This window comes from Centroberyx gerrardi, chromosome 23 (genome assembly GCF_048128805.1).
Source record: "Centroberyx gerrardi isolate f3 chromosome 23, fCenGer3.hap1.cur.20231027, whole genome shotgun sequence".
In the NCBI taxonomy this organism is placed as follows: Eukaryota; Metazoa; Chordata; class Actinopteri; order Beryciformes; family Berycidae; genus Centroberyx; species Centroberyx gerrardi.
Genome location: NC_136019.1, coordinates 5,444,476 through 5,471,289, shown reverse-complemented (window position 1 = coordinate 5,471,289; position 26,814 = coordinate 5,444,476). Strand labels below are relative to the sequence as shown.

General features: G+C 41.1%; 2 protein-coding genes across 3 annotated transcripts in view; one reads left to right on the top strand and one right to left on the bottom strand.

The window, feature by feature from the left end:
* phka1a (phosphorylase kinase, alpha 1a (muscle)) overlaps positions 1-15,743 on the bottom strand; it is a 32,433-nt gene extending 16,690 nt beyond the window's left edge. For both annotated transcript variants that reach the window (XM_078291576.1, XM_078291575.1), the window contains exons 1-17: positions 15,480-15,743; positions 11,177-11,335; positions 10,684-10,731; positions 10,230-10,398; positions 9,362-9,444; positions 8,903-8,983; positions 6,342-6,440; positions 5,988-6,134; positions 5,386-5,439; positions 3,947-4,069; positions 3,666-3,761; positions 2,597-2,704; positions 1,677-1,755; positions 1,298-1,432; positions 1,073-1,182; positions 527-671; positions 67-145 (exon numbers count right to left, since the gene is read on the bottom strand). In XM_078291576.1, coding sequence (XP_078147702.1) covers positions 67-145; positions 527-671; positions 1,073-1,182; positions 1,298-1,432; positions 1,677-1,755; positions 2,597-2,704; positions 3,666-3,761; positions 3,947-4,069; positions 5,386-5,439; positions 5,988-6,134; positions 6,342-6,440; positions 8,903-8,983; positions 9,362-9,444; positions 10,230-10,398; positions 10,684-10,731; positions 11,177-11,335; positions 15,480-15,557 — 1,793 coding nt within the window. In that variant the 5' untranslated portion in view covers positions 15,558-15,743. The remainder of the gene's footprint in view (positions 1-66; positions 146-526; positions 672-1,072; positions 1,183-1,297; positions 1,433-1,676; positions 1,756-2,596; positions 2,705-3,665; positions 3,762-3,946; positions 4,070-5,385; positions 5,440-5,987; positions 6,135-6,341; positions 6,441-8,902; positions 8,984-9,361; positions 9,445-10,229; positions 10,399-10,683; positions 10,732-11,176; positions 11,336-15,479) is intronic.
* A 2,240-nt stretch (positions 15,744-17,983) lies between these two features.
* The window catches only part of hdac8 (histone deacetylase 8), a 30,381-nt gene continuing 21,550 nt past the window's right edge, over positions 17,984-26,814 (top strand). The window contains exons 1-8 of the mRNA XM_071902503.2: positions 17,984-18,190; positions 18,331-18,383; positions 19,281-19,411; positions 23,534-23,675; positions 24,527-24,639; positions 25,417-25,494; positions 25,923-26,031; positions 26,587-26,759. Coding sequence (XP_071758604.1) covers positions 18,077-18,190; positions 18,331-18,383; positions 19,281-19,411; positions 23,534-23,675; positions 24,527-24,639; positions 25,417-25,494; positions 25,923-26,031; positions 26,587-26,759 — 913 coding nt within the window. The 5' untranslated portion in view covers positions 17,984-18,076. The remainder of the gene's footprint in view (positions 18,191-18,330; positions 18,384-19,280; positions 19,412-23,533; positions 23,676-24,526; positions 24,640-25,416; positions 25,495-25,922; positions 26,032-26,586; positions 26,760-26,814) is intronic.

Sequence of the window (26,814 nt, the reverse complement as noted above, 5' to 3'; positions counted from 1 at the left end):
TTTGGTTTTCATTTGCACAGTGATAAAACATAGAACCAAATTTTATTTGCTTCATAAAAACCTCACCTTGCTCCTCCAAAGTATCCATCCTGTAGCTTCTTCAGAGTAGCCAAGACTGCAGGGTCCAGGTTTGAGTGGTCCTCGGCTGCAACACACACACACACACACACACACACACACACACACACACACACAAAATGAGAAATCCACATACATGTGTATTTCAGTGTGTCAATAAACTAAAATAACTAAATTAAAAATGTGTATTTAAGCTTGATCTCATGTAATCATAATACAACAGACCCGTGTCAATATTTTTTTAAGGATGGGAATAAGGCCTGTTTGAGCATAAGGTTTCCTGTTTTTGAATTTTAAAGAAAATCTACTTCATTCATTAATTGTCCTGAAAGCAGGGTGTCTGCAGGTTTCAGAAAGCCACATTTATGGCTTTTAATGCTACCTGGAGCTGAATTTAAGATCAATTTAAAAAACAAAACAAAGAAACAAAGCTGGCAAATGTACTGACTCAGCATCGTCTGTGAGATGGGAAAGGTGACAGTGGGTCGTCCGGTCATCCTCCATCTGGATGAGAGGTAGGAGAGGTCGGTCCTCAGCATCTCCACGATCATTTTGTTGTCCAACGCCAGGTAGAAGTGGTGGTGGTCGACGAACTGGAGGGATGGAGGGAGGTGGAGGGATGGTGAGAAAAAGATAATCATATGTTCGTATAACTATATAGGGTTTCCTTTCAAGGTTTCAATGTACAAAAAAAGTCTAAACTTGTGAAATTGGGAGCCTGAAACATTCTTACTCTGTCACACATGAGGCTACACACAACTTATCCAGTCATATGGAGAGAACGTCACACTAAAGTATTCAAAAAATCTGGCAGTTTTGTACCTTGCTCTTTGGCAAAGGTACATACCCAATAAAATACGACTCAAGATCTTTTCTGGATCTTTAACAGCTACTCTTCAATTTGGAATAAATATAATCCACCAAGCAGCATTTATTCCAATAAAATTCACAGGTATGTGTAGACCACCAAGTATTTTTTGTAAATGTTATTAACCTGCGGTGTGAATGAGAACATGGTGTTTCTGATGATGTAGAACTTGGAGGTTCCCAGCACTCCTATTCTCCTGTAGGGCCGACCGGTCAGACCCAGTCTCTGGTTACGACCTGGGAGAGAGGAGGGAAGGCTGAGCAGCGTCAGCACGGACGACAACGAGACACAACAGTGGAAAGAAAGAGAATTAGCCGACTTGACTCGTATAAAATATCCACAGCTGTTTACCGAGCCGTGCGTAGATGTGGCTGAGGACGCGCGACGGCTGGACGTGGATGGGATGGATGTCGGCCACAGTCTCCACCTCGATACCGTTCTTCAACAGCAGCTCCTTAATCTCCTCATTCTCTGCCAGGATGGACACTGCAGGGAGAAGAGGAGAGGTTATAAACACACGCACAGAAACACATACACTTGGATAGGTAAATGTTTTAAAGACAGTTTCTTTCTGCATGACGAGGAACAAGGAAAGTGAAAAGTTCGAGCCACTGTAACCAATGGATGAAGAAGTTAAGAGACACGTTTCACTTTAACTTTATCAAGATTTGTCAAAACTATCCCGGGACAGAACTGATAAACTACCCGTTAACCTGTCTGGAGAACTCACCCTGTACGACTACGTCAGGTTTGGGGATGGTGGAGAAACGCCGGTTGAGAGGGTCGATCTCTCCAGGGGCAAGGAAACCCTGTAGCATGGGAAACAGCTCGAACATTCAGAGTCCCAGAATCCACAACAGAAGATTAGTTTGTCAGGTGTGAAACCAAGATCTGCTAGCTATGTGACTGACTGAATGGACAACAGCAAAACAAGATAGGAAATCACTTTACTTGAAGTGCATTTTGAGGCATTATAATGTTTTATAAGCATACAGTATATGTGCCATTCTTCAATTATAACCACATAAAAAATTACATACCCCATAACAGATTATGTCATGGATTATGCACAATATGAGTCTGGTATACAAGAATAATAATAATAAACTTTATTTGTATAGCTCTATAGCATCTCAAAACAGAGTTTAAAAATTGCTTTACATAAAAGAACAGAAAGAATGTAGAAAAAGGAATAAGAAAAAAAGGATCTTTAAAAAGATACGAGGGATAAAAAGGATAAAAGACTAATTTAAACTGTGACTGATTGCTATTTTTTCTAAATATATTTTTTTTAATTTTCATTTTCCATCATTCCATTGTTGACTGAAACTATGACTGATTGTTAAGAGATTGCTATCATTATTATTGTATTATTTAACCTTTTTTTTTATCCTGGTAAGTCCCATTTAAATCTAGGATATCTTTTACATTGGAGACCTGGCCAAGACAGCAGAGGCATATTAAGTTGCTATTAGCTATATAGTTTCCTGTTATTAACTATACAGTTATCAACCCCAAAAGTTCTAGTAATATAATGGAGGATATAACATATTATGATTACAGTGCGTTCATAATGTGTTTATAAATCATTAAAATACCTTATGAGCAACATGCCAGCTAAAGTGTAATCTAATGAAAATTATGGCTCACCTCTGCCAGAAGGTTTCCCAGTACGTACAGAGACTGTCCCCACCTCAGAGGACATTTCCCCATGGGAACCCTCTGCACCGTGTGGGGGCTCATATACTCCTCATCCACCTGTGTGTATACAGACACACAACAGAACAAAACAATGTCAAAACTACTAGTATAAAAATGATTTATAACACTCAGAAGAAATAAGGCAGTTAAGACCCTGAGGTATCGAGGAATGAGTTCACTGTGAATGTCTGGTGAAACTCAGTACTGGATCCTCAGTACTGGATCCCATGTTTGTGATGACAGTATCCTACGATGTGAAGTTTCTTTCGGACGTGATACAGGTCTCGATTCTTCTTATTCTTCTCGAGTTACAGTAATAATCTCTGCCATTTTCATCTATTGCTGATTGATATAAACACAGCAGTGATTCAACCTATACCCAGTTCATCAAAACTTTTCCATTTGCTGTTCTAAACAACCGTTGTCTGGTAGCTCTTTCCTGGGAAAAAATCTCTGCCACACAGGAAGAAATGTGTTATACGTTTGCGGCAACAGCAACAGCAGTTTGTTTGGAATAATGGGATTTAGGGGAAACACAAATCAAGAAGTTGGCTGGAGTCCGTGCCTGCAGATTCAGAAAAGGAGGAAAGTCCGCACTACCAAATGAATTACAAATGAATTACAAGAACGCAGAGCAGCAGACAAAGAAACAAACACGTTTCAGCATTAAGTCTTCATTAATGTTTCCAAAGTCTGTGCCTGAACAGGGAGGGAAAAGTTGATATGAACCCAAAACTGTGAAAAAATGAAATGGACTGACACTCCAAAAGGGGGTGTTAACACATCCGAATACTGCAGGGTGCGGAGTGAGGGGGAAACATAAAACACCTGCAGAGACTCAGCCTGCAGCATCTCAATTACAGCCATGGGACACTCTTCTATGTTGCAGCCCCACCTTGTAATTTAGGCTGATATGGGTGTATTTTTATATAGAAATCGTGCCTAGTGCAGCTTTAAAATGCAAAAAGAGGATTTCCCTATGGGGATCAATAAAGAATCACATTATTATGGCCATTACCTTGTCTGCGGGGACACTGTAGAGCTCTGGTATCAGTCGTATCCCATCTTTCTGTTTGATCAGGATGCCTTCCAGAGCCTCCTGGTACTCCTGCACCTGGAATGATAATAAATCAAATATTTGCGTGGTAAATAACCACAGAAGAAGACACATACTGTATATAGATACTGGCAAAGAATGAAAAGGCATGCACATTCAAAACTTTGATTTCTTTTGTTTTGTTATTTGACAAGGCTGAAACAGACAAGCACACCATGTACCCACACACACACACACTGTACCTGTTCAGGGCTATTGATGAAGATACCATCCAGAATGAGGTAGGTCCAGAACAGAGGCCACTCACACTCGATGTTCTCAAACAGCTTCAGCTCTGCAGACTCATAATACAAACGATTTGGGTCCTGGAGGGAGGGAGGGAGGGAGGGAGGGGGAGAGAGAGAGAGAGAGAGAGAGAGAGAGAGAGAGAAACTTCAGCAGGGTGGATGTTTGACGACACAGGGACTTGAACCTGCACTCTGCTGCCCAACAACACCCTTCACATAAGCTCTCAGTAGGGCAGGGGAAAGACATACTACACTAATACTCACACTACACAAGCTAATCTAGTTTGTACTCCAGGAGAAGTGTGCCTGGCATTTGCCACAATCCATTAGCCAAATTGCCTTTGGCCTTTTTTTTTTTAACCTTTATTTCTCCTGGGAAAGGTTTCGCTGAGCACACACGCTGCTTTTCAGCATCAACCTGCTTTATATTCATACCGTTACACTCATTCACAACTGGGAGCTGTCCAGTAAAACCACAGTCTTCTGCTGTAGGTCAATGAGCAGATCTACTGGAGCAACTGGGCTTTTAAGGGGCTTTGCTCAAAGGCACCTCGGCAGTAGCTGCTGAATGAGAGAGCGTTACTCATTTTCTTTCCCTGGAGTGTAAGAAACTTCTTGTCTTCATTCTTAGTCTTTCTTAATTACCAAAGCATCCTCATATAATAATTAAGTTATGAAATCACCCCTAGTTTAGTCACAAACTTAGATTATTGCCTGTACGACACAGGACTGAATCTATTTTTTTAACCTGTTTTATGAATTATGTCTTCAAACTTCTCTCCTTTTATGCTTCTACTGTTTCTTGTTTTTATGCTCTTTGTAAAACACACTAAAGTTTTCTAAAGATAAGTGCTATGTAAATAAAGTTTCTTCTTCTTATTATAATTATTATTATTTTGTATTCAAGGAGAAAAGGCGCACACCATTTGCCAGAGTCTATTAACCAAACGGCCTGTAGCAAGTCCCCATTACATAAGAGCCAAGCGGTGCTGACCAAGACAAACGGCTACGACAGCCAGTCCCTGAAAGCACTCTGAAACCAGAAGTGATGTATTTGTTTAGCTTTCTGCATGGCTGCATCTGGCTGTTAAATAACACAAAAAGAGGAGTGAGAGGACTGAAAGAGAGAGAGAGAGAGAGAGAGAGAGAGAAAATAAGCCTTCAGCCAAAAGAACCACGCAGGCCCCTTTTGAAATTCTTTGAACAGCCAACGTACGTCTGAAAGTACATAACCTCTACTGTCTTTAACTATGAATACACAACACATGGCGACATGCAGGCTCTAGATAATGACATTTGAAACCATCACTAATCTAAAAAAACAGAGTTAAATAGTGCAAACTGGAAAAAAAAAAGACAGATGGAGACAGCATCCATCTTCACAAGTCGTTTACCTCTTTAGGGGTTTTGTGTCCGTCTCGGAGAAACCTGCAGCAGCCGTATCGACCCTGAACAGACAGACAGAGGAAGTCAGCGAGGACAATTTAACCTCAAAACACCGAACTGTAATCATTGTGACCTAAAGCCACCGTCTGCAACATACTAATGTCAGCCACAGAAAATACGGGTGGTAAATTATTCTATCAACAATCAGATAGCAGACAAAAATGTTGTATTCTTCGTATTTACCTGTAGTTTTGACATGCTGACTATTTAATATCCTCGACAGCAAAGTAAGGGTAGGAGATCTAATCTAATTCACTTGTGCTGCCCTAGAAAAGAAAAGTAACTTCCATTTTGGTTGAAACTAATTTTTCTGTTACATCAGAGGAGGATATGTGACAGAATAAAGAAAGAATAAAGAATAACAACTTTATCAGTCGACAAGTCTCCTCATTTTCAAACATCTTCTTACAAGTCATTTGTTTTGGCAGTAATAAAAACTTTAAAGCCAACTGCTGCCTTTAGCCTTCGAGTTGATCTCCTCTTTGCAGATGTCACACACACACACACACACACACAGAGATGAGAGAGATCTACTCTCTACTCTACTCACCTGTAGTTTAGAGATGATCTCCTCCTTGGTGAGGTTGACTATGTTCATATCCTCGACAGCGAAGGCGGGGTAGGAGATGATGGCCAGGACTCCTGCGTCCACCTCTTTAGACATGGACGCCCGGGGCAACATGGACGTCAGGATGGACTGACGAGGGAGGAAGAGAGGAACAAGGGAAAGCAAGACAAAAATTATCCTGAGTTCTGCCAATATGAATTGTGATATATGCAGACTTGTGTGCAGACTTTCTGCATCTGTGATTGGAGTGTATGTCTTGTTGGCATCTTTGTGTCATTATGTGTGTCCAAATGTGTATGTCCATGTGTGTTTCTCTGTGTGTGTGTGTGTGTGTACCTGGCAGTGCTGTATATCATCAGCCAAGGCGTGGACCACAGAGCCCGGTCCTCCTTTAGCTCCAAACAGGTTGAGGTCGTCCAACGCCTCCAGAGCTGCCTGGAGGAAAGACAACAGCAGAGTATAGTAGAGCAGAGTATTGTATAGTATAAAATAGTAGAGTATAGTAGCATGGTGTATGTTAGTTTAGTACAATATGGTAGGATATACTACAGCAGAGTATAGTATAGTAGAGCAGAGTGTAGTATAGTACAGTACAATATAGTATACTGCTCTACAATACAGCAGTAACTACTTTTGTCTTTTAAGGTTAAACGGTCAATACTGCGGTTTAATAGCCATAATACTATTAAATATTATGCAGTTCACTTCTATAACAACAACAATTTTTATCGCAACAGGGGATAAAATTTGAAGTCATTTATCTCAGCTTCACTGCTGATACAATTATTGTCGCATTATAGCCTAATACAGTAGAGTAGAGCAGAGTGTAGTAATATAGAACAGTACAGTATAGTACAGTAGAGTAGAGCAGAGTGTAGTAATATAGAACAGTACAGTAGAGTAGAGCAGAGTGTAGTAATATAGAAGAGTACAGTAGAGTACAGTACAGTAGAGCAGAGTGTAGTAATATAGAACAGTACAGTAGAGTAGAGCAGAGTGTAGTAATATAGAAGAGTACAGTAGAGTACAGTACAGTAGAGCAGAGTGTAGTAATATAGAACAGTACAGTAGAGTACAGTACAGTAGAGCAGAGTGTAGTAATATAGAACAGTACAGTAGAGTACAGTACAGTAGAGCAGAGTGTAGTAATATAGAACAGTACAGTATAGTACAGTAGAGTAGAGCAGAGTGTAGTAATATAGAACAGTACAGTATAGTACAGTAAAGTAGAGCAGAGTGTAGTAATATAGAACAGTACAGTATAGTACAGTAGAGTACAGTAGAGTACAGTAGAGGAAACCACGGGTTGAAATCCCACTTCATGTTGTGCTGCTGTTGTAAACACTAGCAACTACCTGATGATTAATGGAGCAGGGAACGTCCCACTGTGGTGCCTGTTTCCATTTAGTCTTAAATTAACCTGCGTGCGTGTGTGTGTGTGTGTGAGTGTGTGTGTGTGTGTGTGTGTGTGTGTGTGTGTGCATGTGTGTGTGTGTGTTCACTGGGCAAGTACTGAGAGTACTGTGTTATTTCTGAGTGAGAAGCCATTCTTGGAAAACTCTGGAGAACCTGATACCTCCTCTACCCTACCAGCCAAGGGCAAGGCTGGGTCAGGAACAGCGTGTGTGTGTGTGTGTGTGTGTGTGCGCGCGTGTGCACGTGTGTGTGAGAGTGAGTGACAGAGAGAGAGACAGACAGAAAGAGAGCGAGTGTATAAGAGTGTGTTGTATATATATGAATGAGTGAGAGACTATGAGAGTGTGTGTGTTTGTATGAGTGAGTGAGAGAGAGAGAGTATATGACAGTGAGTGTAAGTGAGAATGTATGAATGTATACGAGTGTGTGAGTGTGTGTGTGTGTGTATGGTGGGGGGGGTGTGTGTTACAGAAGCAGTGTGATAAACAACTCATCAGTAAATCTTGAACAGCAGCATTCTCAGCTGTTCGATCTCTCTCTCTCTCTCTCTCCCTCTCTCTCTCTCTCTCCATTCCACTGGCCTGAGTTTCTTTCACACAAGAAAACGCCACACATACAATACAGGAGTCATAAATTGTGTGTATGTGTGTGTGTGTATGTGTGTGTGTCTGTTCCATAGATAGGACTAATGTTGTGGATGTGCTCTATGTAAGTCATGTGGTTTTTCTTATCGATGTTGTCGAGTGAAAACCTCGTAACTCCAATTTTGGTGATTTTCATGTATTCACTTCAGCTGAAGGATTACATGAGAAAATTCCCGGACCTCTTGGGCCAATAAAACTGATCCCAAACCCATCAAATAATGCAAATAACGCAGTGCCATCAAGCTAAAAACAAGGCTGTTTGTCTTGTCAGTTCCTTGACATTTTGGAGATACAAGGTTTTTACCCAACAGCGATTTGAAGCTATTGTGCATGCAAACAAAGTCCTATCATCTTTGCTGCATGGTTTGGTGATACTGACTGGTGACTGCCAGCCAGTTTTGGCTGTCTGGGTAATCAAAAGGTCAGTGTAAAAGCCTTCTGAGTGACTGGACTCTTTCCAAGGTGCCAATGAGGTTTTTATGGGTCGCTGGAGCACCTGTCCTGCTTCTGTGATGGAAAACTCTGCACTTAACTCCCCCTGCCAGTCATTTTACTCCTCCTTCCCCCTGCTTTCCACTCTTCTTTTCGCTCCAGTGTCACACAGGAAAGAGGATCAGGCCACAGCAGAATGCCGACAGGAAGCCTAACCCTCTCTTGAGATTTCCCTCAGTACTATTAGCAGGCCTACAATATGTTCATGTGCACATATGGCAGCCAAGTGTGTGTGTGTGTGTGTGTCTGCACGTTAATGAATTTGTGCATCTTACAGCGTCTGTTAATGTATGTATGACTCTAATGTATGGATGACTGTGTGTGTGTGTGTGTGTGTGTGCCAACCTTGGCCATGCCTATAGAGCTGGCGTTAAGCTCAGTGATGCCCTGGTTGGTCTTGTCTCCTCTTTCCCACATCCCATAATCCTGTGGGGCACCAGAGAAGAAGACAAACAGTGTTACCACAACAGCAGTGCTTCCCCTTGACTCTCCAGCATAGGGCTTCACAAATAATCACATTCAGTAATGAAATAGCAACACTGATTACTGCTGTTTATAAATTACACGTGGCTGCAATATTTCTTACAGGGCGACAGCTTTAGACAGCTTCTTAAAGGTTTGTGGTGCTGTGCTGAATCCCTGGTCTACAAATCACATCAGAAACTATATTTGGTTTTATTCCAACTGAGCAAATCCTGATTGCAGTAGTTAGTGTTTTTTTTTTTTAAAGTATTTTAAGTGTTTGAGGATGTATTTTTCCTTTAAATCTTGTTTTGAAGGAAAACATAATGAAGAAATACTTACAGCCACTTTGTAAGCCGCCTCAATGTAGAACATGAGATTCTGAACTACATCGACTTCATCTTGGGTGTAGACAATATGCAGACCTAGAACACACACACACACACACACACACACACACACACAGAGAGACAGAACCATTATGCAGTAAATAGTTAACGCAGACATAAAAAGCCATTGTCTGTGCTTTGCAAACATAAGCTAGTCTAACCAGCCCCAAGCCAAGAGCTGAATACCATGAAAAACTTTGATGATCAAATGCCACAGTATGACAAATGACACAGTAATATCATAATCGTTGTTGTTTTCTGCTTCCCAATCACACATGATAAAAGTAAAAAAAATTCCCAAACATATAAATGGTTCATCTAAAAGCATTTTACATGTATTGGTTTCATTGTTGAGCATTAGTTTCACACGGTCCAACTTCAGCCTCTCTACCAAGAGGATTTTTTTTTTGCCAATTTAAATTACCTTACCCAAATAGGGAAGCACATGAAGGGACTAAAAATCAAGTTGATTTAAGATGTATTTAGAGCACAAATTTGACTGTCTTCTTCTACTACTATTGGGGGTGCAGCGCTATGTGATACTTCTTCATAAGTTTCTTTTCTTGACGACGATGACTTGCACTATAATCTAAAATGTAAAAATGCCCCTTCCTTGCATATTTAAAAGCTACAGTTCAATTCAAGTCATCACACCAAAACCATGAAACTGTGTGCACAATATACAGTATGTACACTGTATGTGATGACGGCTTGCTGACAGGAGGATGAACACTCTCGCCCAACCCCATTATATACACTGTATTCTCACCCCTACCCCCTAATCCACCCTCACACACACACACACACACACGCACTCTTACCGGATGCAGTCATCTGAGCCAGGAAGAGCAGGAAGAGCGAGGTGGCGTCGACCTGCAGGTGGCCCCACTGGTCGTCTCCCACCACAGTAGCGCAGGTCCGGGTGTTGTACTTGGCATGGAGGGAGTCTGAGGTGCTCTTACTGTATTTAAACTTCTCCACCTTATCCAGCTGAAGGGGGGGGTCAGAGACAGTGGTGGGACACTTTTGGATGGTAACGGTATATATCACAGTATAGTGTTTTTTCTGAAAATGTGGGAAGAACCACGTGGGAATGCAAGTTTTTTCTGTTTGGGGTTTCAAAGCACTTGAGTAAACTTTCTGATAAAACTGAAACAGAGAGAGAGAGAAAGAGATAGAGAGGAAGAGAAAGTGCACGTTTGACACAGAGAGAAAGTGTAGCTGTGATAAAGAACGAAACAGAGAAGTGAGAATGTTTTTGTGTTGTTTACATACCTGCCTCATTATGCACTGTAGGATCCCTCTCATTAGCTTCACCACACTCTAGAGAGCGAGAGAGAGACGGACAGAGAGAGAGAGAGGAGAGAGAGAGTGACATAGAGAGAGAGAGAGAGATTAATATAACATTTTCCACACAACGCCTTCTGTGTCCAGGCAGAGAAACATGAGACTGTTGCAGTCCAGACTAAATGGGACAGCACAGAGAAAGGAGGCACACACACACACACACACATCCAGACAGACACACACACACACACACACACCCAGACACACACACCTGTTCTCTCCCACACCATGGTCACTAATACAACACAAAAGGATCCTCTTTAAGAAAGCACTCCCAGCACTCCTAAGGTGACTACTTGATCTTTGATTAGAACAAAGCACCTGGATTAACTTCCTTCCAACATGCTGGCTACACACACACACACACACACACACACACACACACACACACACACACACACACACACACACACACACCTACCTGCTCCAGCTCGTAGGCCTTGGCCTTGTCTTCGTCCCTGTCTGCGTTCTTCCTGTAGGCCAGGCTGAGCGCCCAGACAGACACGATGCTGTAGACGTTGTCTCTCACCCAGGCGTCCGGCTGGTCACCGCTGGCTGGCAGCAGTCCTGTTACTGGATCCTACCAGACACACACACAGAGGTCAGAGGTCACAGGTTAGCGGGTCCGAGGATACACATTGGACAGTGTAATTTGCCGTTTGACTACCTCAGGATGTAAATATTAACTTTTTTTGTAGTTGTACTGCTAGGGTTAGGGGCTTGATTCCCACTTGAGCCACCCACACTTCATTTTATTTATAAAGTGGCATGCCATTCATGTATTTTTTCAGTTGCATTTGTTTAGTTTTATTTATCTGAATTTTGTAAATGAAGGACCACAATAACAGTAAGACAGTAACAGTGAAAACAGGACTTTGTAGCTGCTGCTACTTCGAGAAATACTGCACTGAAAGAAGTGAAAATACAGTGAAAATACTGTATATGTGTGAAAATACTGTATATGTGTGAAAACACTGTATATGTTATGGTACAAAAGTGCAGTGAAAACACTGTACATGAGAAAATACTGTATAGTGAAAATACTGAACATGTGAAAATACTGTATATGTTAAGGTACAAAAGTGCAATAAAATAATTTTGTTTCCTGAAACCGAGATAAATAATTGTGATCACAATATTTAGCAAAATAATCAGGATTATCATTCTTGCCATAATGGTGCAGCCCTACTACGTTAACAGAGGTTAACAGTGCAGCCTCTCAGAAAAACCCAAACAGCTGAAGGCCATCACAGCTCTTTCATCAAATCACATGAGCTGTGGGTCTGCGAGACAGTTAATCTGTACTGGAGACAGTCAATAGTTTAATCTCTCACCGCAGGACAGACGAGGAACTCAGTCTTTCACCAAATCTCTAGAGGCATAAATCGTGTCAGTAAGGAAGGAAGTGGGATGTGAAAATGCAGCTATGGTGCCATTTTGGCCTCCGCGTTTTCTTCGATACAAAAGCGCATAATGTTTGTACCACTTTCTCAATTAATTGTACGAGAACAATCTTATACCAACAGCCCAGTACAGGAAAATCAGTACGGGGAATATTTCTATAAAGGCCTCAATGGACGATGTATCCAAAAACTAACCACCCGATTCAGTTCTCTACCAGTCAAGACAACAAAAAAGCCTTCTGCATGATAGTTTATACTGAAAATTTACCACCATTTGGCTGGAGGGAATTTCCCAGTCTGTGTTGAAGTAACACTGACTTCCTGATAGCAAGCATCTTGATAGAAATGTAGTCCAAACATTTCTAACATAAGGAGTTTGGGAATTAACCCATCAGTAGCCATACTGTCTCCATTAATCTCCATTCAAATTCTGGCAAATGTGCACTAGATAATAGACAATAAACTACTAGGATAGTAGGAGGATAGCACTATTTCCATCTGTGTATACAATTATAGTTTTTTCCTAGCTATAATCATTGTTGGGCATGAAGAGCAATTTATTATTAACATTACAGGTACAAATCGCTGTTTTATTACAGCTTATTGTATTGGTGATGACAAACCAACACCATGGCAGTCGGTTGTTTCAACATCAAGCTACGTTTCAACACTGAAAGAGAGAAATGTCACACAAAGTGGTTCCTTGCACAAGCACACTGAGACTGAGAGAAGACTTGTTAAGGATTTGTAAAGGCGGAACATCACAAGTCCAAATCCAAGGCACTCTTCGCATCAGTGCCACTTTTAATCTGTAATGCCATGCATTAGCCACTAAAATAGAGGCTTTTGAACTTTTTTTTCTAAGAGAAGAGAGGCTTGGATTTGTTTTTCTTCATTGCTTTTCAAGTCTGAACTACGGAAGCCAGTTGAGGACATATACTCATAGTGTATTTACGCCTTTTTCCTGTGACAAGAGTACATTTTCTTTGTTTTCCTGAGATAATGAGATGATTTTCCTATTATACTGGGAAAAGAAAATGTGTTATCTCGAGATAATGACATAAAAAACTTGATATCTCAAAAAAACAAAAAAATAACTATCAGCTAAGGCAGCGTTCCTCCTCTGGGCCAATGGTAACAAGGGTGTTTCATGTGTTTATGGTACTCTGAACTGTTTTTACTGAGGGAATTCAGTTGCAGAAATGCAACACAATACAGGCCTGCGGCTGTTTCTGAAGGCAACAGATATATTGGCCCAAACTGACCAATCACCAAGAATATATAGATTTACCGTCAATAGATTTATTTCACCCTTCATCAACTTTACCGTAGATGGCTGTGGCTGCAGTGAGCGGCTGCTCTCTGCCTCGTTGATTAGTGCAGTGATCCATCTGAGCACTGAGCTGGACACAAATGCATCTGCCTCACAGTTGGGCTAGCGGCCATTTGGGAAGAATTCAAACTTTGACTGTGAAGTGGTTTTCTCCATCTCCATATTCCATCTTTAAGTTTCTAGGTTCAACAAAATCGCAAAGACAGAGGGCTTTGGACCCACATGTGGCCCCAACTGGTTCAGGATCAACTTCCACTATAGAGCTTCCCTTCCTGTATCTCCCCTACTCTCTTTACAACTTCCTAAATTAAGAACAGAACTACTACAAGAAGGACCAGGAGTTTGCATGTTCTCCCTGTGTTTGCTTGGGTTTCCTGTGGGTGCTCCAGTTTCCTGCCACAGCCCAAAGACGTGATGCAAATCAGGTGGATTGGACTCTAAGGCGGCGTTCACATGAGCATTTGTGATTTGTGATTGTGACAATATCCCATGGGTTGATGGATGACATGGATTGGCAAAACACAGTGCATGAAAATATCGCAACCCAGTCCGTCTAATGCACTTAATCAGCCAATGAAATTTGTACATTTGAGTGCTTAGATTTGAGACTTGTGTGATGGACTGGCAACCTTTCCACAGTGTTTCCCAGACCTTCCTCCCAATGCATGCTGGGATAGGCTCCAGCGCCCCACTGCCTTGAAAAGGATTAAGCAGGTAGAGAAGAGAGTGGACTTCCCTTTGTAAATATACAAAGTAAATATAGAAATGCAGCAACAGGGTCCAATCGTTTTCACTGACCCCAAGATGCACAGTAAGTGTAAAGCGACACATCAAACCTCCTTGACGCAGCTGCTCCGCATGTGGTTCAATTTTGGAGCGTCAACAAAGGACCAAACTGGCCGTTTTTCATGAGGTTTCTAGAGTCGCAGTGACCTCTGACCTAGTTTGAGGTAGAATGAATTACAATGGTAAAGCACTGACTGCAAAATTCATTTAGTCTCGCATTGAGTCTTACAACCTTATTTTTTCTTAAAACAAGTGAAAAAATCTGCCAGTGGGGTGAGATAAGTTCACTTTTTTTTTTCCCCCAATGCAGTTTCACTTGTTTTATCTTGAATTACGTGAAAACACCTTCAGATAAGGCGGATCACTCCACTCCTATCAAGAACACTGTTGAAACAAGCTATTTGCACAGGACAATCAGTGTTTGAGTCGTGTTTAAAACCTCCCTGCCTCCTCCTGCTGCTGCTGACAGAGAGATGGAGAGAGAGGGACTTTCTCCTCAGCGTTGGCTTTCACCTCGTCCGCTTGGTATTCGAGGAAAACAGAGAAGGGGAAAGGAAGTTGGGCGATCCCAGACAGCTGGGTTTCCTGCAACTGCTGGCATAAGATGTGAGGCAGGGGAGTGTGTGTGTGTCACTGCTGCACTGACAGGATGATAGATGGTATAAGGGGTTGTGTGTGTGTGTGTGTGTGTGTGTGTGTGTCATCTGACCCACAGGATTGTCTCTCTGGTCAGCCAGGAAATAAACTCTAACCCATTGCAAAAGGCAGGCATGGCTTTTCTGTAGTGTAATGAGTTAACTAGGAGCGTGAGAGAGTGTGTGTGTGTGTGTGTGTGTGTGTGTGTGTGTGTGTGTGTCATGTCCCAGTGCAGAATGCAGCCATTTCGCCACAAAGCCACAAAACACTCCTTCGCTTTTAATGAGTTTCAATACTCCTACACAATGACGTGTGTGTGCGCGTGTGTGTGTGTGTGTGTGTGTAAGAGAGAGAGAGAGAGTACATGTGTGAGTGTGTGAGTGAGTGAGAGAGAGTCCAGTCTACTTCTCTACCTATTGAATGTGTGTTTTTTGAATCTCATTTAGCAACATAACCTGCAAATATGGAAAACTACCCCACTCTTTTTGCAGTCGGCATACCTTTACACCTCCATTTACACAGTTTAGTATATAAAATAAGTATGTACGAAGCCAGACGACGCTCACCTGGTACCGCAGGATAGTTTGGTGCACTACCCGGGCATAGTTGTCCAGTTTAACGCCCGAGTTGCTTCTGCTTCTCATGGCGACAGGTCCAACGGTCCGTTCAGCTCGGTTCAGCTAGCTGGAGGTAAAGAAACAAACTTTAGCTAGCTAAATCCTGAAAGGTGACGTCATTTCTTCGGTGCTTTTCGTAAGTCCAAAGTTGGAAAAGGAGAAAAGTTTTTTGGGTTTTTTTTTTAAGCGACAAGAAAGCGGACGTTGTTGTGCCTGTCAATAAATAATGAGGCAGTCAACAACAGCGGCAGCAGGCAGACAGCAAGCACACGGAGCTCAACCAAGTGTTGTAACCTACAGCTGCGTCAAGTTAGCCAGAGGAAGCCAGAACAATACCGGAAGTTAGGTGATTTCTCCTTCAAAATAAAGGCGTAAAACATGTCAAAAAAAAAGTGTTGGATCATTGGCTCAAAATCACTACATTAAATATGAAGTGTAAGTCTGCAAAATAGATACTAGAAACATTGTATTGGTGCATGGTAGCCTACTTCCTGGCGAAATAGTGCATCATGGGGAGGTCAATTTTAGAAAGTCATCCTTGCTATGTTTTGTGATAAATTCTTTCTGTGTGTATTTTTGGCAACCCTATACATATTAAGATTAAGATTAATATTGCACTTTACTGATCCCCTTGGGGAAATTAGGGTGATTATGAAGATAAACAATATAAAATTATTAAAAAAGTAAAGTAAATATGACATCTTGACATCTTGCATGGCGCTGTTGTCGGGTGAAAACGTATATATCCAAAATGTCAGCTTTTGAGGAACAAAGAAAAACCTTGTTTTCAGCTTGATGACCATGCATTTTTGAGTTTACCTACTTGGTTTTAAAAAAATACTAATTTTTCATAAACCCAAAGGTTGTAGAATTTTCCATAGAGGGCCATGTAATCCTTCAACTGAAGTTAGAGCAACAATAGATTTTGGCTATGAAACCATGCAGTGAAAATGACTTTATGGAGAATAACAATTGTGTTTTCATGTATTACAGGTTCACGTTGACCCCTAAATAGCTATATTATTTAATTCTTCACTTGGGTGCTTTGATTTGCAAATCCTGCTCGTCAATAAATGTTTTATTTTGAAATGTATAACCGGAAGTAGTATTCTTTATCGTGAATAGCTTGACACTGGTGTAACCCACTAATGTCAAGCGAAACAGCAGCAGCAACAGTACAGTTTGAAATTAGAAAAAATTAGAAAACGTGGAAAGTACTAAGCTTAGATGTTACGAAGTCAATAAACATTCATAAACAACCATAAACCTAATAATGACATCGAAGTGCTTTGCAGACAACAGCCACTTAGGAAGAAGCGATACTGTAGAAACACAACCAGGAAGCAAACTAAAACAAAAACAGTTGAAAACTACCGGGCGACAAATGTAAAACCGATTGTTTGCATGACAAAATATCGCCTTTTTTCAGCAGTGAATTACCTGGTGACATTGTATAACATTCAAGGGGGTAACGATTAAAATAATGGCATTTATTTAGCTGTCTCAATGTAGGGCGCCCTCTAGCGGGGGACTCATGAACTGCACTCAAACCCTTTACCCTTTACCCTACTACAGACCCAAGTCTGTAGTAGTTCAGGGACCCCTAACCTAACCCTAATTTTCCCAGATTTTTTTTTCTGTGGGAATTTAGGTTATAATATAGAAAAAGAGTCACACACACTTCTCTCTCTCTCTTTGCTGTGACTTTTACTATCATGCACCTATGTTTAAAATGGCTAGTAACATGCTAGTTTCTGAAAGTACGACATTAGGATAGTGAAGTCTGTAACATTGGAAAAATACATATATAATGCAAACTCGTGTTATTCTACATAAGACATCAAGAATATAATTAGATCTTTCAAATGAGCTGAGCCTAATGTTAAACAATTTAAACGGTAAAATTCTCTCCTTTATTATGGATATTGTATGCCTAGAAAATGTGCAAATGAAAACGTTCATACATTAATTCCGTCTAAGCAACCAATTTTACAATAGTATCAAAAGTCAGAGTTGTCGTTATAAACCAGGTTATTGTTTGTAAATATCACATTATTTTGCCAAGGACGGTAAACTGGCACAGACAGACCTTGCTGACATTAAAAAAATGTTTGGGACACCCTCATCTAGGTCACTTTAAACTTTCATGAAAGCTCCTACCAAAGAGAATGTGAAAGAACTACAAGAAATCCCAGAATGCCTCGCGCTCTCTGAATGTGTCCTTCCGTTAAATCTGTCCGCCAGGAAAACACCGGATTCACGAATTGCCGGTGTTGTGTGACCGTTATATAGCGGCTCCCCGTCTTAAATATGACCAAAAAGCGACATAATTTACTTGAAAAAAAGAAGAACAAATCAACAAAGTGTAAATTTTACATTTTCGTAACGTTTTCTAAACATTAGCCTAGTAGTCGGCTGACTTTCCCGGGGAATGTTGACAGTGAAACACCCGACTTGAAAACAAGACAAACCGCTCTCACCTTTTTTCTTTTTTACTGTAATTTCTTTAAATTTCTCGTCAAATATTTTATTGTTATCCAACGTAAATGAGTTACAAAGGAGACAGTGACGATGACAGTCGCGGTAAACGGAGAGTCGCGTACGTTTACAGCCCGGAATACATTGAGACTTGCGACAGTTTATCCAAAGTCCCGAACCGGGTAAGTTGAATGGGAGATGTGTGTTGTGGCCAAATGCAAGCTAGCTGCAAGTTAACGGTTATTTTATGATTAGATACCATTGTTTAGCCTCTTTTTTTAACGAGTGGCTTATACTGTGCTAATTTTGTATTCATTTCCAGGCGAGTATGGTTCACTCACTGATAGAAGCCTATGGACTGCTCCAACACATGAGGTGAGTTGGTGTAAATAAATAGCTAATTGTTAGTTTTTAAACTAACCGAAGATGATAGAGAGAGAGAGAACATTAAAGGTTGTGAGAGAGCAGTAAATATGAAATGGCCTCACATACATAAACAAGCCGTTTCACTAGCCCCTGTCCTGTAGTGTTACTTCCTAACATTTACAACAAATGAGTTTTAGCAGAGATGTGACCAAGTTAACTTTGCTCCAGTCCCAAGTCAGTCTCAAGTCTTGAGGCTCAAGTCTCAAGTCAAGTCCTAACTCTAACTGTAGAACAGCAAGTCAAGTCAGAACAAATCAAGAGTCCAGTATCAGTTTAATATCTTAAAGAAAATGTCTAGGACTTTTCAATGCAATATGGTTTTAATAGGATACAAACTTGGTAAGAGCATCATGAGTTTGATTTCTAGAATCAGTTTCAACTTCAATAAATTCAATCATTCCATACAAATTCAGAAAACAGAATTTAAATTCAGTTGTCTGCTGGAACAAATCTCATCACTTTCAATCTGAGTCATTTACACAAACACAAGATCTCAAGTCAAGACTTTAGAAACCTTTTCAAGTCATCAAAGTCAAGTCCCAAGTCAGGTCAGGTCACCCAAGTCAAGTCCCAAGTCAAGTCTCAGGTATTTTCTTCATGCATCAAGTCAAGTCTCAGGTATTTTCTTCATGCATCAAGTCAAGTCTCAGGTATTTTCTTCGTGTATCAAGTCAAGTCTCAAGCAATTGAGACTTGACTTGAGTATAGCTCCCAGGGACCAGACAGTATATTGCTATCCAAAACATCTCGGTTACAGTCACTCTCCACTGCTTATGTGTACAGACTGTACAAAAACATATTTGTGGTTAAAGCATGTATCAATGTTGTATTTCCCCTTTTCTCCAGCATTGTGAAGCCTCACATGGCGACTATTGAGGAAATGGCCAAGTTCCACACAGACGCGTACCTGGAGCATCTCCACAAGATCAGCCAGGACGGAGACAACGACGACCCCCAGTCCACCGACTTCGGCCTGGGTAAGACATGAATCCTACTCTGTGATTGGTTGTCTGCTTTATGCCCCCGCCTGTTGGTGTGACAGCAACAAATCAGTGATTACTTTGTGTCTCTACCTCTTCATTACTGATATGTATTTAGGTAGACAGTGGATAAATCAGCCAGATTGAAAAAGAGGGAGACAGATGCAGGCAGAGAGATCGAAGTGGTGAGAAACGGTCAAAGTTACTGGCAAAGACAAAGAACCACAGAGAGATTATGATTCGTTTGAGACAAATTTAAATAGAAAAACACGGGGCTGACCGGTGTAAGAAATTAACTTTTTGGCTCAATTTCCAAGAGCAGGTAAACTACAGTAATAGGCCCTTTTCACATTGTCATGGTAACAGCTAAACTTCCTGTGGCAAGTTTATTTTTGTGACTTATTGACAAACCAATCCAACAAAAACAACAAAATTGTAATGGTTACTAGCACTAGATACATAATGTAACAAATTACAATTTTTGGGCACGTTGTGGAGCGATTTAGTGAAGGCCACAGCTGACAACAGGAAGTTGTAATGTACCGGTTTCTCAATGCAGAAGCATTGAGAAACAGAATGTGAAAAGGGCCCACTGACCTGCCAACAATAATTTTTACCGACCAAAATAATGAATATAAAGTGTTTTCTAGGAATATGTCACCCTACTTGTTTTCAGTGCTATTTCATGTATAGAATCAGGTATTACTGAGTGCAACAGAATTAAAATTACAAGAGAGCAACAGGGCATGTGTAGTTTCAAAGTTTGAGAACATGCAAATCAAATTTTATTGTCTTGAAAAGCTACCATTCGGGTGACGAATTTCAAGATAATTTTTAATGGCTTTTCTGCTTCACTGGACAGCACAGTTGAGAGAGAGACAGGGAAGACTAGGAGAGAAATGGGGGTGACATGCGACAAAGGCCCCAGGCCGGATTTGCGGGTGCTAATTTCATACTCAGACCCTGGGGGATGATGAAATACTGAAGGTGGAAGGGTGAGAGAGGAAATACTCTCTAATACCCTTTAATATTCATATGCAATGCATGTTTGTTGGCAGCAGAGGGCGCTATAACACTGGACTCAAAAATCAAAAAGCCTCAGCTGCCTAAAGAGCACAGCACACTTTCAAGGTCCAGAATCTGCTGTAAAATCTCTTTCTTTCTAAGGAACTTGCTCTTTATAGATGCAGCAAACTCAGCGACAACACACAGAAAAATAAACTCATGTACTTTACTTTTACACAAGGTATATCGGAGAGTCTCATATCAAGAGTTCAATCCCAAAATATTACCGTAAGCTCAATCAACGTCATTGTTAAATATCTCGCAAACACGGAGGATCCAATGTATAGTACTATCAATTTGTCGACAAAAGACTTGAGTTTAATAGTTTTCTGTCACTCATTCTGTAAGTGTCCATTTTCTCACATGACGTATGCCTCATTTTTTAATTAAACTCTTCGTATGTTCCAAAAAGTGAAGAAGTGAGCACTGATGTTTCTACTTTTCTGGTACTTTCAGATAAAAACAAACAGGTTCAAATGTATGTCTCAGAGGTGGGGACTCGTGTCACAAGTTTAATAGCTTGAGACTTGACTTGATGCATGAAGAGAAGACTTGAGACTTGACTTGACTTGGGTTCTGCTGACTTGGGACTCGACTCTGACTTGTACTCTGATGACTTGAAAAGGTTTCTAAAGTCTTGACTTGAGATCTTGTGTTTGTGTAAATGACTCAGATTGAAAGTGATGAGATTTGTTCCAGCAGACGACTGAATTTAAATTCAGTTTTCTGAATTTGTATGGAATGATTGAATTTATTGAAGTTGAAACTGATTATAGAAATCAAACTCATGATGCTCTTACCAAGTTTTTATCCTATTAAAACCATATTGCATTGAAAAGTCCTAGATATTTAGTGACTTGGGACTTGACATTAAAGACATGGGCTTGACTTGGACTTGACTTGGTAATCTACATTTAGACTTAGGACTTGACCTGAGACTTGTGCCTCAAGAATTGAGACTGACTTGGGACTCGAGCAAAGTTGACTTGGTCACACCTCTGGTATGTATTGGTTTTGAAATGATCAGTTCCCGGTTAAAAAACAGCACAGAAAGTAGCCACGTCAGTTGGATTCTGTTGAGACAAACAAGTTGTACATTTAGAAACAAAATCAGACGTTCCTATCCACTGTTACCCAAGAGATGAAGACCTCAAATATGGCCGCCACCACCTGAAATCCCTCTACATCGAAGTATTTTTCTTACTCATAGCCCTGAATCAACATTATTCTCCAACGACTTTGCTGTCCTACTCGTGTCGTCTGTATACTTCAGTCAGGACAGCAATGAGCTTTTTGAATCGAATAAATTTCTACTCAGAGTTGAACCCGTCTCGACCCGACCAATGGGGCGGGGCGATGCTGAAGGGATCCCGCCATCGTTTGTTGTTATTGGACGAGCAGCACAGCCAGCGTTAAGCCCATCCTTCACCAGGCTTTACGTTTCTAACTTTAGACTCGTCTTCAACTTCACCCTCCGTCTCCATCTCTCCTTCCCTCCTTCCCTTCGCCCTCTTCCACCCTTCCCCGGCTCATCCCTCTCTCGCTTCCTCCTTTTGTCTCCTCCACACCTCCGTCTCGTCCGTCCTCCCATCCTTCCTCCTTGTCACTCCTCCCTTTCCTGGCTTAAGATCTTTCTGTCTCTCTCTTCTCCGTCTCTCTCCTTCATCATCCCTTCAATTTATCTTTTCTCCACGCTCCATTGTTTCCCGTCGATCGCACCCACTCGCCTTCCCCCTTTCCTCCTTTCCTTCCTCCCTTCCTTTCTTGCTTGCGTCTTTCTCTTTATTTCCACCTATCATTTTTCCAACTTTCTCCTCCTTTGTCTCACCCCCATCATTCTCTTTTCCCTTCCTCTAACTGTCTTTCCCTCAGACTCTCTTTCCCGTTTCATTCCTTCATCCTTCCTGTTTATTTCTTTCCTCACTGCCCGTCACTTTTTCTTCCACCATATCTACAGGGGCATGAGGCGGCCTTAAGGTTAGACAAATTGCTGCTTGTGTGAGAAAGTTTGCAGGTTCAAATCTGCGGATGGGAGTGAAAATTAATGCCGTTCTACCGCTGGAGTGTCCTTGAGCAAAGCATTTCATACACAAGTTGAGTTGTTCAGTGTCCAACAGTCAAGAGTGGAAGTAACAAAATACATTTATTCTCGTTACTGTAATTGAGTAAATTTTTTTGTGTAGTCAGTAATAGGGCTGAACAATTAATCGAAATTTTATCAAAATCGCAATATGGCCTACTGCAATTTTCAAATCGAAGGAGGCGCAATATTTGTTAAAGGCGAAATGTGTGTCAAAATACCATTTCAAATTAAATATTGTCGTGCTGCAGAGATGTCCTGGCCTACACATCATATTCTACAGACTTAAGAAAACATCTTTGTTTGGTACAGATCCCCGCAAAAATCACACCATAATCATTTTAATACGTTTTTCAATGAAAATGAGAATAATGATGTAAAAATTATCATTCCCTCTAATATCGCAAATCATATCGCAATTGCAATATCAGTCAAAATAATCGCAATTAGATATTTTTTCAAAATCGTTCAGCCCTAGTCAGTAATGCTTCTTTTACTTCAGTATGTTTTGACTTAAGTACTTCACTATGTTTTAAATCACATCTGTTGAGTACACATTTTGTGGCTCTCCATAAGCGTTGCGTAAGAAACTGAACAGATGTAAATTGCTTCTGTAAAAAAAGGTGAAAAAGAGGTAAAAACTGTCGTCCTCCTTTTCTCCCTTTTGTCCTCCCAACTTTCTCCATCTCTTCCTCTTCCTCCATCTCTCTCTCTCTCTCCCTCCATCTCTCTCCCTCTCTCTTCCTCCATCTCTCCCTCTCTCTCTCTCTCTCCCTCTCTCTCTCTCTCCCTCCATCTCTCTTCCTCCATCTCTCTCCCTCTCTCTCTCCCTCCATCTCTCTCCCTCTCTCTCTCCCTCCATCTCTCTCCCTCTCTCTCTTCCTCCATATCTCTCCCTCTCTCTCTCTCTCCCTCTCTCTCTCCCTCCATCTCTCTCCCTCTCTCTCCCCCTCCATCTCTCCCTCTCCCTCCAGGTTACGACTGTCCCGTGGTGGAGGGGATATTCGACTACGCGGCGGCAGTAGGGGGCGCTACGCTGACGGCAGCCCAGTGTCTGCTGGACCACAAGTGTGAGGTGGCCATCAACTGGGCGGGGGGGTGGCACCACGCCAAGAAGTGAGACCACCGCTTCACACATACACACACATGCATGGATGGACACACACATACATTACATACATTTCTAATAATTAAACGTTTGTAGAACAAGTCTGTCTGTTGAGAAAATATTTTTTGACTTTCTGTAATAATGAAGTCTTTTCTACTGTCAGAAAGTATTTGTATTTGTTGGCGCAATGAGAAAATCTATAAGAATGATTATTCTGATTTCAGTTTTCACTGCTATTACCTCCCCACCTACAGTATACACAATTATGTAATTCTGTATTAAGTTATAACTAACAATAAACCTCTCCAATGGCATTTCCTTGGACAAAATCTTATCAAATGCAGTCTGGTCTAATGTGGATCTATTTGGGGGCCCTTCTCTAATAGTGATGTGGAAGAAAAAGAGAGATCCAAGGCACCCAAGAATCAGATAAAAAGCCTTTATTTGGTTAGTCATAATTATAAGTTAAAAACTGCCTCCAACATGTTTCAGTATATATATACAGTATGAAGACCATGTGGCTGAAAGTCGTTGGACAAAGTTTTTAACAATTATGATCAGCCAAATAAAATAAAGTTTTTTTTTACTGATTTCTGGAGTGATAATTGGATAATTCTTTTTTTCTAATGGTATGTTATTGTCCCTCACCCAAAGAAATCAGCACTGTGTCTGTCCGTCAGCTGTTTCCACTGATCTTGACAAAACTTAAAGGGATTTTGCATCTTCACACTGTGTTCCAGCATTAAAACAATTACACTGATTGGCCTGATGGGGGCGCTATATGTAAAGGTCAAGATTTCAAACAATTTCAAGTTCATCTCTCTCTCTCTCTCTCTCTCTCTCTCTCTCTCTCCACCAGGGACGAGGCGTCGGGTTTCTGTTATGTGAACGACGCTGTGTTGGGGATCCTCAAACTGAGGGAGAAGTACGAGAGAGTTCTCTATGTGGACGTTGACCTGCATCACGGAGACGGTACACACACACACACACACACACACACACACACACACACACACACTCACAGACACACAAACAAACACAATTCAGTTCACTTCAAGAGCAATTCAAACTGTATTGTCTCCTAAGGGAAGTTGGGCTTGCGGACAGTGTTTACAGTAGAAACACACAATACCAGTGCATAATGAAAACACAATAAATACAACTTGAACACATAACATAAAAACACAATAAAATTACGTAACAAATCGCGACAGCAGATACAGCACAGACAAACATCAGTTGATAAGATCAGACGGAGAACTTGACTACCTACTGTACATTATTGCAGAGACTTAACTGGATTTTACAAGTTATGTGGCCTTATTTTAGGTCTGAGTAGTTTGGTTAACATGTCGTTGGTAGCCAAATATTAGGACCATCAGCTTTACTGAAACAAACCTTCCCTTCTTAAGTTTCTCTTGTCTTTTGTCTTATTCCGCCCATTTATAGTGTCAGAACTTCCATCAGCTATGAAACAAGCTGCTTTTGCCTACTTTGTTTCCTTATTTTGGTTTATAATTTGGTCTTAAGTTCACTTCCAAGTGGCATGAAAAAGGTTTTAAAAAGTCTTAAATTTGGTTTTCTGAAACCTGCAGACACCCACCGTACACTTCCACACTTCCACGTTTTTCAGCGTTGGTGTAAAGGCTGAAAAACATTTGCTATAAAAATGACACAAAGTATCATAAAGGGCCCAAATATCCAACATCTACAATCCGTTTTGGTGTTTTTCCCTTCCTCTCTTGTCAGGTGTGGAAGACGCCTTCAGCTTCACATCCAAAGTCATGACCGTCTCCCTCCACAAGTTCTCTCCTGGATTCTTCCCAGGTCAGTCAGTTCAGGAGACAAGACGTTTTGATATGATGAAAATGTATCATGATGATACAGTGTGTTGGGATACAATTCTGCCCGACAAAGCTAAAGGGCAGTAACTGCATGAGAAAAATGACTGCTTTATCTTCATCTTCATTAACTCCTGTCCTGACAAAGGTATTCTTGGTACAGAAGTGGATGATATAGATTGTTTAGCAGCAATTATAGGGCTTATTTAAAGAAAAAACTAACTGAAATCTAAACTTGAGTCATGACATTTTACCTCTTGGAAAAACACAAAAAATATGTTACTGCTGTTTACCTTTGTAGGGTCGAATTATAGTAATAATTAGAGTAATTCTCAGTGATCAGGTAAGCTCTAAATGTCTGTAGATTTGACTGTGTGTGTGCGTGTGTGTGTGTGTGTGTGTGTGTGTGTGTAGGTACAGGCGACCTGTGTGACACGGGGCTGGGTAAGGGCCGCTGGTACGCCGTTAACGTTCCACTGGAGGACGGCATCAAGGACGACAGATACTTCCAGACCTTCACCAGGTACACACACACACACACACACACACACACACACACAGTCAAATCTACATACATTTACAGCTTAGAGGCACAGAGGATTCTTGCAACAGCCACCACCAAAGTCCACTCACATTTTAAACGTCTTTAAATTCCTAATAATAACTAAAAAGGTATAGAGATGGGACGATATATCGAAATTCAATATGCATATCGTGGGGCAGAAAAATGAATCGCGATATTAGCTCTGTTTTATTCTACTGTAATAATCACGAATGAGACGCTTGACCATCACAATTTCACAAAGTCTCCATCCAAAATTATATATAATAATATATAATTGTTTACATTCTAGCGAGCCAATGCCATCGCTAGAAAGATTTGTGGCTCAGAAATAAACATAATTCTGCACAGTCAGACTTTGTTGTCATTGAACTTTTATTTATTACATCGTATCGTGGTTTTATCGAATCATGAACCCCGTATCGCGTATCAAATCGCATCGTGAGATACATAAGCATATCGTCCCGTCACTAATCAGATGATCGCTCATGTCCCGTCCGCCTGGTTGTTTCGCAGCGTGCTGCAGGAGGTGCGGGCGCTGTTCAACCCGGAGGCGGTGGTGATGCAGCTGGGTGCCGACACCATGGCGGGCGACCCCATGTGCTCCTTTAACATGACCCCGGTTGGCGTGGGCCAGTGTCTGAACTACGTGCTGCAGTGGCAGCTACCCACATTACTGCTGGGAGGAGGTAGGGTGTGTGTGTGTGTGTGTGTGTGTGTGTGTGTGTGTGTGTGTGTGTGTGT